Source organism: Eurosta solidaginis, chromosome 5 (genome assembly GCF_040869045.1).
Source record: "Eurosta solidaginis isolate ZX-2024a chromosome 5, ASM4086904v1, whole genome shotgun sequence".
NCBI lineage: Eukaryota > Metazoa > Arthropoda > Insecta > Diptera > Tephritidae > Eurosta > Eurosta solidaginis.
This window is the reverse complement of record NC_090323.1, coordinates 8,972,973-8,988,770: the sequence shown is the minus strand read 5'-3', so window position 1 is coordinate 8,988,770 and position 15,798 is coordinate 8,972,973. Positions and strand designations below refer to the sequence as shown.

The 15,798-nt window shown below is 33.7% G+C and overlaps 1 protein-coding gene across 1 annotated transcript; it reads right to left on the bottom strand.

Moving 5' to 3' along the window:
• Nucleotides 1-4,356: 4,356 nt before the first annotated feature.
• Nucleotides 4,357-11,408, bottom strand: LOC137254012 (putative phosphatidate phosphatase). Its single transcript, XM_067791669.1, has one exon. It carries the CDS (start codon nucleotides 10,460-10,462, stop codon nucleotides 9,449-9,451), a length of 1,014 nt encoding a protein of 337 aa, XP_067647770.1. The 5' UTR covers nucleotides 10,463-11,408; the 3' UTR covers nucleotides 4,357-9,448.
• Nucleotides 11,409-15,798: the final 4,390 nt, after the last annotated feature.

Below are 15,798 nucleotides of genomic sequence, written 5' to 3'. Positions count from 1 at the left end.
GGGAGGAAGGTAATTTTTTAATTATTACCCCCTTATTTATTTATTTTTTATTAATAAATAATTTTTTTGTTATTAATAAGAATTAATAGCAAAAAAACTATTATTAAACGCCAAAAGGAGTGAAAAAAACGCATAATATGCATTTTTTCATATTGTAACCAATTACTGCAATTCCGCTTATTTCAAATCTTCTACTAAGGTTCGAATCACTAAACTGTAGAATAAAAAACTCCACTTTTCAATAATGCAAAATGACCTTTATTAAAGTACAATAACACTACTATTGCCCGACAGATAGCGTACTTAACTCAAACTGATATTCGCGCCTCTACTGTTGCTGCTTTTATACTGTGTGATTTCCTCGTTGCATCTTCTAGGCGCTTCCAGAATTCACTTAGTTACTGGTATATAATTATAACTACAGATGCACGTGTGTAGCTCTCATATGCGCGTGTATTTGTGAGCGACACTTCCACAATTACAATTGCATACTTTTGGGAGCATTTCAGATAAGATATCTGCATATGTTTGTACGTTGCTTCTCCGTGTACGTACATATGTGTAGACATAATGATTGATTCGTTTATGTAGATACATAATGATTGATTTATGGATGTGTATACAATCACTGCTTAGCATCGGCTTAGAGATGGAAGTACCCCTTAGTGTTTCTAATATTCGTAACAATATATTTCTCTTATCGGGAATTTTTTCTTATTTCATAATGCAATCTGAATATATATTTAAAACATTTCATAACATACATACATCTATATTGGGTCCAGGGCATATGGGAATAGATGGGAATGAAAAAGTGGCCGAACTAGCTAAAAAGGGAGCATCCCTTAAAGCTTGATTTGTAGACATCCCAATTAGAATGGGCGAGATTAAGCAAAGGCGAGGGCTGCACATGATCGACCAAGCGGAAAAGGTGTAGATTCAAACGCGGGGCTGTAAAGTTCCGAAGATTATGTATAGGTCTTACAACCTTAGACTAACAAAGTTGCTTCTATCATTAGAAAGAGAGGACTGTAGACTCATGACGGGTATTCTGACTGGATACTGCCTTCTGGCGTCACATGCCTTAAAATTAGGCAGATGTAGGAAGTGCGGGTTGGAGGAGGATAGGATCGAGCGCGTTCTGTGCTCATGCCCTGCACTTGCCAGTCATAGACTCCAGCTGTCAGATCTAGAAACAGCAAGTGGCTTAAGTCCTAGGAAGCTTCTAGTATTTGCCAGAGGACGAAGTTATTTTATAACATAGGTCCTGGTTTTTGATAGGGTTTTTCAGTTTGGTCGTTAAAACAAACTTCTGGTAACACTACGGGCTCAATCAGTCTATGTGAGGTCCTCATAGACCGGCCGGTGCAACCTAACCTAACATAACAAGTTTGAGAATTACCTTAATGGAACTTAACGGAAAATAAGAGCTAAAAAAATAGAATGTAAAAAGATTGTTTTAAAAAACTTCAGAATTTGACGATGATCGAACTCGCGCCACACGATCGCAACCGCAACATCATAGCCGCTGGGCCACTACAACTGCTTCATAGCTTAGGCCAAATGTTGTATTTAACACTGTAGTGCACACGAATTGTACCGTTTCTTTTTTCTTGAACTTAATTTAAAAACATTGTGCTTAATTTAAGAACATCGTTCTCATTAATAGAACATTTGTTCATATTTTAAGACCAGCCGTTCTCTTTTCTAGAACATGGTTGTCAGTTCAAGAAAAAGGTTATTGTTTTGAGAACAGGTCGTTCGTTTTACAAAAACAAAAAAGTAAGAACATGAAAAGCTTGAATTGAGTCCGGTGGTGCTGGATTTTAGAACGGCGTTTTTCTATGAGTGTAAAACTATTAATACTGTATGTCCCCGTTTATTGCTTATATAACCATTTTCTGCTTCATTTAAATTTCTGAGAATAAATTCTTTAATTACCAACAACATAGATTTGCCTTTATTGTTATTATTTAAGTAGTCACTTATGAATTAGTTTCAATTAAAAGAAATTAGGTAAGTCATACTAAAACAATATTCATTTAATATTCTGCCACTTGCATTCAGTATTCTTTTCAGTAAGAGTAGCGGCCCAACTGCTTAGGTTTGGATTATAAATTTGGTATTTCACTTCATTAAAGGAAGCTTTACGCTGTCTGTGGCTATATTTAAAAATTGTATTACATGAAAAGACAAAAGTAAAAACGTTTAATACGAGTAATAAAACATATACGACGTACATTATTTAAGTAACGAAAATAAAGTTCTTCCAATAAAACTAGAAGTATGGGAAAATTGCACGCTAAAACTCTTATCATCAAAATAAATCCATATTATAGAGGCTAGAAGCAATGAATTCCGGAACAAAATTTATTTAACAGAAACCGGAACTATTCGTTATATGATTGTAATTGCCCAATACAATTTTAAGGCCAGATTTTGTATGACGCCTTGACACTTTGCTTCGGAGTCATTCACATTGACAGTCACCACTATATAATATCAAAAATTTCATAAAGACATTCAGGTTTACTGTCACTCAATGCAGTGATTGAATGCTCTTATATGATAGGAATTTCGGTTCACACGAAAAAAAATGACTGGTTTCTTTATACATAATTCACCGCTTAGGCTTAAGTCTTGCTAGAACTCAAGTTGTGTTTCTCAACAACACATAAGTTCGAGAATCTTTCTCAATAGTACTGAAACCTGTGAGTCATACATAAAACTATTTATTATTTATATGGTATAAATATTTTGATGGACCTATCTCGGCTGCTAGCTCGGAAACGCTCTATCTTTACACGATTTCTCAAAAACGTCCAATCTTAGAATTTGTTTCAAAAACTTCCCACCGCTCAATTCGGTTGAATGTCCCCTTGCTGGTTGGCGGTTAGAATATTTTCGCGTTATGGTTATACATATACATATAAAAGGCGACCATTATACCATGGCTCACTAATAAACCATGAGTGATATAATATTCGAAAAAAAGTAATGTTCGCGGTGTATCACTTGCGCAACCTCTCATCTCCTGGCATTGCACTCTCCCGTATTGGTCGAATTGTGGGGACTCTAGTTTTACCTCGCATTCCAGGGAGCTTACTTTTGGGAAAGTTGACAATAACGTATACGCAATGGAGCTATCTTATCCGCTGAAGTTGACAATAAATTATTCTCTCCGGAGTAATACAGTCTCTTTAGCCCTCCAAAATGACAATAAAATATTCACTTCGTAGTAATGCGGTATCTTCCTTAGAAAGTTGAAAATAAAATATTCTCTTTCGACCTCAAGTTCCTCATGGTGCTAGGGGTGGGGGCGGGATGCCTAGAATTTTCAATGTGGTCATATTAGGTCGTTTCCGAGATGCTCTGTACCAAAACCCTCGATTTTCTTTATCGCTACAACAACAACAACAACAACAACGAATACCGGTATGCATACGTACATTTTTTTATTATTATTATTTTTTTTTATTATTATAAAAAAGGAGAATAACATACATTCAAACATACAAGTCAAGGTTATATAAGCTGGTTTAAAATTAAAAATTATTTTTATTTGCACAATTGTTGAAAATGATTTATAAAAATTTAACAAAAGTAACAGAATATAAGTAACTTAATCATTGATATTGTTTATGCATGCAAATTACGCTTTGGTGCAAATTGATTTAACAATTTACTGAAAGCACACGAACAAACGGATAAAGAAATCAGCTATGTAAATAATATAAGAACGTGCTACAGCGAATCAAACTAGTTTCGAACTAGCGCAAAGCTATCACATTAAGAGATGGTAATAGTTCTAATCTTAATGTACCACGAAATGGCATTTGCCTCCCTTTATAAAGTCCTTTTGAATCCCTTTTTCACTATATCGGTTGTAGGTGGTTCTGAAGTAGTGTCTGACTATGATTGACTAATTTATATGTTTATAGCTCGGACGTGTGGCAACCAACTTCCCCGCTCTGCATTCGACAATAACGATTAGTTTTGTATAACTGCGTTTAATTTTCTCTGTAGGGTAGGTATTGAATAGGAGGTTCCTAATATTTGAAATTTGTTTAAAAAACTAAATATTGTAAGTACATATATACCTACCTATGTACAGGCTTCAACGACTAAATAAATACACTTAAGCCAACTGAAAATTAGAAAGTATTTATACACATATTACAGGTAAAGTAAAAGTTTTGCGATGGCATAGTTATTACAAGCCATTTTTTGCGTTAACTTTAAATAATTATACCAATTTGTGGGAAGTGTACGTTACCATATTTGAAACACCTGTTGAGTTTGTTGAAACTTTAGCCATTTTCAATTAAAACTTAAACACTACATAAAAGAAAAATGTTGTTGTTTGCTTTGAATTAAACAAACATAATTGTTCTTTTTATTTTATTTTCATTAAAGCTGTTACAGTCGGCATTCTACAAACGTAATTAAAGCGTGAAGGCAGAACGCGCCTATCCCACATTTTTTTTTACCTACTCCAATATATTGAATAGATTTTTCTTACATAACTATTGAGTGTATGTATTGACTCACATATCGCACAGCTAGATCACAACACCGATCAACTCTAAAAACCGCAATGTTCAGAAAATGCGAAAAACCGATTGCCTCGTCCATATGAGCCAAAACAGTTTTTAGTTTTTACAAGGACTTTCCTCTCTAATTAGAGAAAGTATAAGTAACCCAAGTAAACAGTTCGGTACGTATTGAATTGGAGAGCCCGAAGCTACTCATAACTTCGAAATTTTAGATTTTTGAGTTAGCCCTATTAATCTAGGTATGCGTTATATAGGAATATGAAAACAAATATGTAGATATATAAATATATGTATGCTTGAATATATAAATATTTAAGCTAGTTAGTAATTGTTTAAACTATTTTATAATAAAAGCAGCAAAAGCAACAGAAATGTTAGGAATCTTTTTTTTTTTTTTGATAATATCTACATCTATGTTTGTAAATGTTCGACATTGCTAACTCAAAATTCGATCTTTATGTATTTATATTTTGTACAAAAGATGCTTATAGTAACAGTAATAATGATTGAATGAAATGTATTTTATAGTTTTTATTGATGTAAAAATATAAAATTTTAAGTCAATTGAGCACGTGGAAAAAGTGTCAATAAAATATGACACTATGGCAGCATTGCCATCAAACAAGTCCAATTTTCACATCCATTCTGCAACAGATGTCGCAGTGTTGTGAATATCAATTGGCACGAACCAGAATAGAAGTAGGATTAATGAAGACAAACAAAAAACCGCTGTGATGGCTGAATGGTTATAGCAGCGGCGCCTAAACGTTGCCGATGAAGGAATTTAGCAGTTCCCGAAATGGATCTATACAACGAGCTTTGGCAGTTGTCTAAAATTTTTTCTTTCTTCTATTCTAATTTAAAAATTTTTTCAATTAAGAAAAAATTTATCATAACAATAATAATGATAAAAAATTATTGTTAGGCCTTGAGCTCGATTCGAACCCGCGATCTTACAAATCAGTAGGCCGATATAACAACAAAAATTGTTAATACATCCCAGAGCACGGGGAAAAAGTGTCAATAAAATATGGCACTATGGCAGCATTGCCATCAAACAAGTCCAATTTTCACATCCATTCTGCAACAGATGTCGCAGTGTTGTGAATATCAATTGGCACGAACCAGAATAGAAGTAGGATTAATGAAGACAAACAAAAAACCGCTGTGATGGCTGAATGGTTATAGCAGCGGCGCCTAAACGTTGCCGATGAAGGAATTTAGCAGTTCCCGAAATGGATCTATACAACGAGCTTTGGCAGTTGTCTAAAATTTTTTCTTTCTTCTATTCTAATTTAAAAATTTTTTCAATTAAGAAAAAATTTATCATAACAATAATAATGATAAAAAATTATTGTTAGGCCTTGAGCTCGATTCGAACCCGCGATCTGAAAAATGTTGTTGTTTGCTTTGAACTAAACAAACATAATTGTACGCGCCTATCCCACATTTTTTTTTACGTACTCCAATATATTGAATAGATTTTTCTTACATAACTATTGAGTGTATGTATTGACTTACATATCGCACAGCTAGATCACAACACCGATAAACTCTAAAAATCGCAATGTTCAGAAAATGCGAAAAACCGATTGCCTCGTCCATATGAGCCAAAACAGTTTTTAGTTTTTACAAGGACTTTCCTCTCTAATTAGAGAAAGTATAAGTAAACCAAGTAAACAGTTCGGTACGTATTGAATTGGAGAGCCCGAAGCTACTCATAACTTCGAAATTTTAGATTTTTGAGTTAGCCCTATTAATCTAGGTATGCGTTATATAGGAATATGAAAACAAATATGTAGACATATAAATATATGTATGCTTGAATATATAAATCTTTAAGCTAGTTAATAATTGTTTAAACTATTTTATAATAAAAGCAGCAAAAGCAACAGAAATGATAGGAATTTTTTTTTTTTTTGATAATATCTACATGTATGTTTGTAAATGTTCGATATTGCTAACTCAAAATTCGATCTTTATGTATTTGTATTTTGTACAAAAGATGCTTATAGTAACAGTAATAATGATTGAATGAAATGTATTTTATAGTTTTTATTGATGTAAAAATATAAAATTTTAAGTCTCCAAAAAAGTCTCCAAACTTTCAAAACTTTTTATTTTCTATAGGCAAAATTATTTTTGTAAGTTTTAAAAACTTTAATTGACAATTTAACTGTGGAGAGTTTTTTGTAGAGTTTTATGTAATGCATAATTTCAGTGGTTTAAGAAGTTGAGAGTGTTCTCAGTGCGACAAAGGTCCTTTACATTCAAATGCTCTATAGACTTTTGATTTTTTGTTACTCGATATAATGATCAATTTGTGTCGGATTAGTGGGTTAATATTCCGTCTTTAACTGTTTTTTGTTTTTCTTTTTCGGAAACAAATATAACAAGACCATTCTCTTAAAGCTTATACATAGCTGTTTAGATTACCGACTATTTTGACATTTTTCATAAAATTAGTGCTTAAATACTTTAGAAAACATACTAACATCCTTAAAACAGAAAACATATAAAAGTCTCCAAAAAAATCTCCAAACTCAAATAACTTGCTTACTTGCAAAAACTGCAAAATCCTTAGGATTTTTTTACGCTTTCATAGATATTTTCCTTATGTAGAGTTCTTTGGAGAGTTTTAAATTATGCAAATTTTTGCAAAGAGAGAATTTTGAGCGTTTTAAAATTATTAAATTTGATCTATATATATAAAAACCAAATTCTGTGTGTGCGTCACCTATGGAAACGTATTTCCCACACTTCAATCATCACCAAATTCTGGATATAGGCTCCCTCGATCAACACGAAGGTTTTAGGCTAAAAATAATTTCGATATATAAAAGGGGCATGGCACCTCCCATACAAATGGAATCTTTGGTACTGCATAACTCTGAAGTTATATATACCAGAACATTGAAGTTCAGTAAGCAGTTATATGAGGTCAATCCCTAACCCCACCATGGAAATGTGGAACTAGAAAAAGGGGGCGTGGCAACTCCCATACAAATGGAATATATCATACCACGTATCTCTGGATGTAGTAATGGTAGGATAATGAAAATTGGCAAGGAGCTATACGATGCTAAGTCCTTACACCTCCAGTAAAATGAGGAATTAGGGAAAAAGGGGCGTGGCACCTTTCCTACAAATGGGATTTTTCAGAACTATGGCTGCCCTACAAACTTAGGTTATTTTAACACCTAAAGTTTGACTGCATTGTTGAGTTTGGCTGTTATTTCTTTTGGACGTTTAGTAATCTGCCGCCGTTAAAAAAAAATTTGATAGCTTCAGTATATTTACATATTCTATAAAAATCAAATTCTGTGTGCGTGTCCCTATGGAAACGTATTTCCCACACTTCAATCATCACAAAAAATTCAGCTATAGGTTCCTTCGATCAAGATGAAGGTTTTTCATATTTCAGAATAAAGAATTTTAAATTTAAGTCTTTTTTGGCTATGCGAACGAGCAATCTTAGCTCCCAAAAATGATAATGTTAACAAAATCAATGATCGCATTCAAAACCAAATTCCTGGTGAAGTGGCGAAATATAAATCGATCGACACAGTTACAGATGAAGATCAAATTGTGAATTATCCAATTGAATTTTTAAACTTTTTAGAACCACCTGGAATGCCTGCGCATATATTAACTTTGAAAATTGGCTCACTAATCATGCTTCTTCGGAATTTAGACCCACCAAAATTGTGCAATGGAACCAGATTTTGCGTTAAGAAATTAATGCCGGATGTAATCCAAGCAACAACCATCAGCGGTAAAAGCGAAAGTGACGATGTGCTCATTACACATGTCCCAATGATTCGTACAGATTTGCCATTCAATTTTAAGCTCTTACAGTTTCCTCTACGCCTTGCTTTTGCAATTACAATCAACAAAGCACAAGGACAATCGCTTACTGTTGCAGGATTAAATTTATAGGGTCCGTGCTTTTCCCTTAGCCAACTATATGTTGCTTGCTCTAGACTTGGAACGCCAAAAAATTTGTTTATCTTTGCCCCGAACGAAAAAACCAAAAATATTGTGTACAATAATAAAATGAACAATAATAACAACACTATAATAAAATGTTTTAAACGAAAATTTCGCCAAATAAGCGTACAAATTCAATTTACAGAACAACAAACTAAATTATCAACAAACAAAACAGAAAAAATAACGCAACATTCATTCGATCTCGGGCATTGCAACATACGCCGGGTATAGCAAAAATAGTTTTATATTTCAGAAAAAGAACAAAAGTCTCCAAAACCTGCAAAAAAATAGCGTGCTAGCACAAACTGCACATTTGGTTTGTGTTTTATTGCTTGGTTGAAATTTTTTGTGAAGCTTTCTTTGCGAGTTTGAAATTGTGCAACTCTTTACCAATCTTACTTACTTATTGGCGCTTAACCGTTCAAACGGTGGGTGGCCTTCCACACAATCTTAATGAAAAAAAAATTTTCTTTTTTGATTTTGCTCAACACTCTCTCGATCGAACCTATAATTATACATACTTACAACTAATTTTACGTGTTTATGTAGTTTCAAATATACCTAAAATAACTAAACACATTTTCCATTCAATTGCATTATTGAATACAACAACAAAATCATTCAACTTAAAAATAACTTAAAACGTTTCTCTTTTCTTTCAAAAAACACACCACATGCGTGCGTAGCAAGCATAAATTTAAACAATAAATTAAGACAAAATAAACCTAAACAACAATTACGAAAAAAAAAAAATTGAAATTGCAACGGCTTTCACTGCAAATAAGCTGCTCAAACGAAGTTTACCTTTTTCACTGTTGTTCGCATTCATGCAATTTACTTCAATGCTCCACCTACTTCTCTTTTGGTACTACATACTACACTCTGGCCACCCTCCCCAATTACGGCACATATCCATAATTGTGATATGTCTGACCGTAAGCGGCATGATTCGGTCCGTGATGTTGCAAATAAGGCAGACTGCCAAAAGTGTATGCAGGCAAACCAGGCGCCGTTGAATGCGCAGACGCAGACGCTACACTTGAATGAGCCAACATTTTCGCTGCCAACAAAGATGATGCCGATGATGTTGAGCTACGGTCATCAAAGAATTTGGCAATGTATCGCGCCACCAGCCAAGCAAATAGCGTACCAATTGTAATACCACCCAATACATCAGACCAATGATGACGATGATCCATAATGCGTGACATCGCAATAAATAATGCAATCATTACCAAACCAAATTGCAGTATATGCTTCAATAGTTTAGAGCCACGTGTGCTAAGCGCAACTTGCAAATAAAATGATAGATATACCATTGTAAAAAATGCTATCGCCGAATGTGCACTCGGAAAGGACATTGTCATATCTTTCAACATATATGCGCTAACATCATTATCGCATGTGTATTCTTGTATGTATATACCTTGATTGCGTTCTAGCTCACAAGTGGTGCCATCGAGTAAACGTGGCTTACAAATACTAAAAAAAAATGGACGTGGACGACCAATAGTACGTTTTGGTATTTCCGTTGCGATGAGCGTCATAATAATTCCCACCAAAAAATTACCATATTGTACAATTATATTACGCCAACGATGTCCGCAATGACAGGATGCATTATTGTCATCTTGTTGCGCATGCGCATGCTTCTTACCAATACGTTGCTGTGGCATTTGACGAAAGATTTCGACGAAAAATATGATAATAGTTGATGCGCTGAACACTATGACAGCCAATGTGGGTATGCTGATGGTTTGTATTTCATTGTAAGGATACATCATGGATTCATCACCACAAAAGAAACCACGCCTTTGTGGTGGCACCCACAGCAACAGGCCGAAGAAGACGGATGCAAGCAGCACAAATAAGAGAATATCGATGAATTGGCGTAATATTGCTACAGCAGACATTTTGGTGTAGTGTTTTTGTTAAATTTGAAAATAGTTTGAAATTGACTAGACTTTTTCGTTTGGTTGGTTTATTAAAATATTTGATTGTAGTTTTTTATACAGCAATTTGCTGGTATCAACACGTTTTGTAGATTTTTCGTAGTATATTTTTTAGTATATACTATTACGAAGCTTTTATATATTTTAAAACACCTCAGAAAAACTTATTAAGCTGTATTTATGCACTTGAGCAGATTTAAAGTTTTGGAGATTTTTGTGTAGAGTTTTATTTTAGTAGTTTCACTGATTTTCGTGTATTTGCATATGCTTGAAATTTGTTTGGCAGGTTTTTGTTCGTTTTTTAGTTCTTGTAGACTTTGTAGACTTTTTTCTTTTCAGTGCTTTTTCGATAATTTTGTTGCTTGATATATTTTGAGATTGGCAGTGAAGTCAAAATAGCCATTTCAATATACAAACTGATTTTTCTTTATGTATTTCCGAGCACTTCTACAAAATACTAGCTGCTAACTTTATGTTTGTCACAAATTTGTTATGGTTTTCTTTCAGCAAATTGATAAATAAGTTTGTACTTTTTTATCAGATTTTTTTTTTATCTAAGGCAAAGAGTGCCAGCTGCTTTAGTCACCTTGTTTAGCTTATGTTTGATTTTTTCATACAGCACTGACTCTTTGTATACATTAAAATAATTCCGCTAATATCTTCTGCTCACCAGTTGGATAATATCGCATTTCTTCATGCCACCAATTGCACTTGAAAAATATTGAATAAAAAAATATTCAAAAAAAAATCTCCAATGCCAGTGCTCAGCAGCTGCATTCAACTGTGCCAATGCACAAACTGTCCATAGATACTTGCACTATACAAAGAACTTGCTTATTAACTACCATTGTACAGGCTACCGGTATTATCATTTATTAATTATGCCGCACTATACAACGAGCTCAGACCACGCTTCGAAACTGACTAATCTTTTGGAATGAACGTAAGTACGAATGCAAAATCAGCGCTGCTAACTTAAAACCAACACCGGTTGCCATAGTACGAGGCAGCAGGTCTCGGTGCTTCATTATGGTTATTGTTATTGTCGGTGAATTTTTTTCGTGTTGCCATTGTTGTTATGTTGGAGTGTGTTTATACCCAGCTGTATTAATATAAATATCGACATTGATTTCTTTGTCCCTTTCATCGACAGCGATTGAGAATGAGCGCTTCTTATTGATACGAATATTAGCAACACTAAGGGGTACTGTCATCTCTAATCGATGCTAAGCAGTGACTTGTATGCACATCAATAGATCAATAATTATGTCTACACATATGTACGTACACGCAGCGGAGAAGAGACGGACAAACACATGCAGATATCTTATATGAGATGCTCCCAAAAGTAGAAGTGTCGCTCACAAATACACGCGCATATGAGAAGCTATACACTTGCATCTGTGGTTATAATTATATAGCAGTAACTAAGTAAATTCTGGAAGAGCCTAGAAGTATGCAAACGAGGAATTACAGAGTATAAAAGGCCGCAACAGTAGAGGCGCGACAATCAGTTTGGTTCAAGTACTTGTGTGTGAAGTACTTTAATAAAGGCCATTTTTACATTATTCAATATTGGAGTTATTTATTCAACAGTTTAGTGCTTCGAACGTTAGCAGAAGGTTTAGAATAAACGGAATTTCAGTAAATTCGGTACAGCATGAAGTGCTGACATGAAGTGCTGGTTAAGTGGTCCACCCCAACAAACATTTAGGTTAGAAAACGATTAGAAGACGAATCGAATTCTAATGTATGTCTCTAAGGTAGAAAGTTATAGGACGATTTGCGAAACTGTCGCGAATTATAGCATTCCTACAAAAAGGGACTTCGTTCTCGATATCGAGAAAAGGGTTAGATTTCTAATCGAATTCTAACGTCCATTCCTAATGGGTTTCTAATGAGAATTTTGAAGTGAAGCGCAATTAGTTTCAGTTATTTAAAATCAGCGAAATTTTCATTGTTTTATTTTATCAAATACTAATTTTGGTTACAAGCTTATGTGTTAAGAATGAAAATATTTGAAAGGGTTTTTCTATATATTATTATAAATTAAAACCGTACTTAAAAATTAAATGTATTCGTTGCAGACATATAAAACAGGTAAATTGAGTGTTTTCAGATTAAAGGTACTTTTTGAACATATTTCAAAGACTTTCTATTACAATAAATTAAAACCGTACTTAAAACTTGAATATATTCGTTGCACAGATACAAAACAGTGATTAAAGGTACATTTGCACATTTCACAATAAAAAATAAAATAAAAATAATTCAAAATCCTACTTAAAACTTAAACTTCAATAATTTCAGACTTTTAATTGGCCCTATTCCTGTGTGTTTGCTTTTTTATTTTATTTATAACACTTTTTCTTGGTGAAGCGTCTCTTGGCGTGCTGAAAGAATGCTATCGAAGTTCGCTCGAAATCTGAATCTGTCGAGTGCGGGAACTTGGACGAAAATGTACCTAAACACAAAAACAAATAATTAGTGCTTAAGGTATTTCACAATTGGTAGTATTATACTTTTTAAGGCGGACGTCACACTGAATGCTCTTACGGCCTTTTTTCGTTTGTCCCTTTCCAACTTAGCTGCTGAGCAACACCGTCTGTCAATATTTTCCGCCATGCATTTCTAACGAACTTTTCGGCATTGTGAGCCATTACGGTGAATAATTTATCTTTCTGAAAATATACATTTTTGGAAAACTTATAATGTAGATAAAAACATAGTTACATTATATGCAAATATTACGCTTATTTTTACAAAGCACTATTGAAAATAAATTTTTCATATATGTACGCCATTAAGTATTAATATATTACCAGGTTTTCTTATTTGCTGCCATGGTCCTGCACTTCCTTTTCAAAGTTTTGAAACTTTTCCAAATCATCGCAAGGAGTTTTCAACAAAAGATCGCTCCGACGCTTTTGGCTATGGTTTGTTCTCTACTTCGTCTCCTGTAAGATGCGAGTCATAGTCCTCTTCACAGATTTTTCATTATGATGCATTTCTGTAAAATAAAGACATATTAGTTACTGATATATTAAACAACTGTAGGTCCTGTTTTAACTTTGAGTATTTTTTACTCCGATGCTTTTATATGGTCCAATATTTTTTTTCCGAACTCTTCAAGATCTGGTTAAACAAAAAAATATCAAAATTGTTTATTACTTCGAATACTTTATTGATTTAAAAATGTTTACCATTTTTTGTTATGGGGCTGTCATCTGTGACGCTTTCAAAAAATCTGTTGAAATTCATTGTCTGTCTTCGTCTGTTTGTTTGAAAAATATACGTTCTTTCAATCAGTAAGTTTTAATTTAAAGAATTTGCAGCTAAACGTTTATACATATGTATGTGTAAATTAATGAAGAAAAGTTGCAAAAAAATGGAGGTCGCTGTCATAAAAATTAAACTTTATTACTTTTCCTGAAACTTCTTTTAAGTTATGTTGAACCATAGCGTTTGAAAACTGCAAATTACTGGTTGATTTTATATTTAGACTTACAGATCGTATAGGTGCCTCAAAAAATCGTCTAAATTTAATACTTCTTTCCCTAAAAGGATGGCGTTTTGGTTAATAGCCTCTATTTTATAAAACTTCCCACAAACAATGTAAAAATTTTCAGGTTCCTTACGCGAAAAGTCAAATGATGAAGATTTTATATATGAGAGTGAGCCATTTATAAAACTCCCCTTTTTCAGCTCTATTACTGGGCTTGTTTTATTTTTGAACACATGCTTTCTTCCACTATACGATTATACACATGTGCAGCGACATTGTTATGCTTCCGAATTTTTCGTTTCAATTTTGATAAATAATTTTCGAACTTAAAGGCACTAAAAGTTTCCAGAGGTCCAAAATGCAAAGTATCACTTGACAAATGGGTTAAGCAATGCAAATTGAAGGTTGGAAAATCACTATCATAATACTCGAGTAGAAGTTCTATAAATTTACCCAACATATGGCTAGCGCATTCATTGTATTTAATACAGTGATCTTTATTTAATAGTATTCTAGTGCTTTGAGCAAAAAGGAGAAATGGCTAGATATAGATATAGATGGGTCCAAAATATCTTTCAATAAAAAAATTCCTGTGTAAAGTAAGAATGTCCTCAATTCAGTGGATTTGAATCGTTCAAGTTCTTTCAGGGATCGTGGACGTCTAGAAAATTCGTTTGGCACTTGGCTATATAAGCACCGCAATCTTGAGTTTATTAACTGTATTTGTTGATTTGATAGTGAATAGCGTATATTACGTTTCCTTAACCAAGCCATCAATAAAGTTTTAGTAACTCCAAGACAGACTATGTGCATATAGTCCAAACCAAAGCTTTTCACAATATCTATTGGAAGTTTTTCAATCACGGTTGGCTCTGAAATAACACGATGCCCTTTATCTAAACGCGCTCGGAAGTCCGAATCAGTTCGAGGGAACAGTTTTCTTTAATAAACACCATTTTATGATTTTTTGACTCCCGTTTTTGAGTACATTTAGGGCAACAGGAATACTCCGAATGACTTTTAATACCAAGAATAAAGGCTTGGCAAGTCACAGTGTAATGCTTTTAGTTAAAGAGTAATCTATTTTCCATTAAACAATGTAATTCATCAATAAAATTACTTAGAAAGTTGTTCGCACTCGCTGATTTGCTGTCACCGCAATAAGATCCAATAACCCTAACATCATCTGACCCGTTTATATTAACTAAAATTGGCCATATTTTTAAACTAGAACTCTTGGCCAAAGGAGGTCCGTCAATGTTAATGTTTAAATCCAAGCGAATATCACGAAAGTCATTCTTGTGCAAGAAATCCATTAACGATTTTTTAACTCCATAGTGAATATATTCACCCGAACCCATTTGTACTCTTTTTGATTCTTTTGGCGTATTCTTGAGGGTCCTAGAGCATAAAGGAAGTCCTGAAATGCGTTTCCCCAAAATTTTCAATAAAGCGTCAATCGCAGCACTCGATATATTGAAGTCGACGGCCCAGTCGGACAAGTCTTGTCTCAAGTCTATATCTTCCTCCTCTGATTCATTGTCATCTGTATCACTATCGTATGTTTCACAGTTTTCAATACAATGTATTGTCCCTAAGTTTTCACTTCCAGTTATTCCCTCAGGATTGGGCTCAGCGTTGGTTTGAGGTGCCGATGAGGAAGCGTTTTCTTCATGCCATAGCACTTCAATAATTTGCTCGCTTTTCCTTTTTAATTTTTTTTTATTCATTTTCACTTACTATTTTTATGTAAATAAAAAAAAACTTATTTCACAGCTTATAAAATATCTCA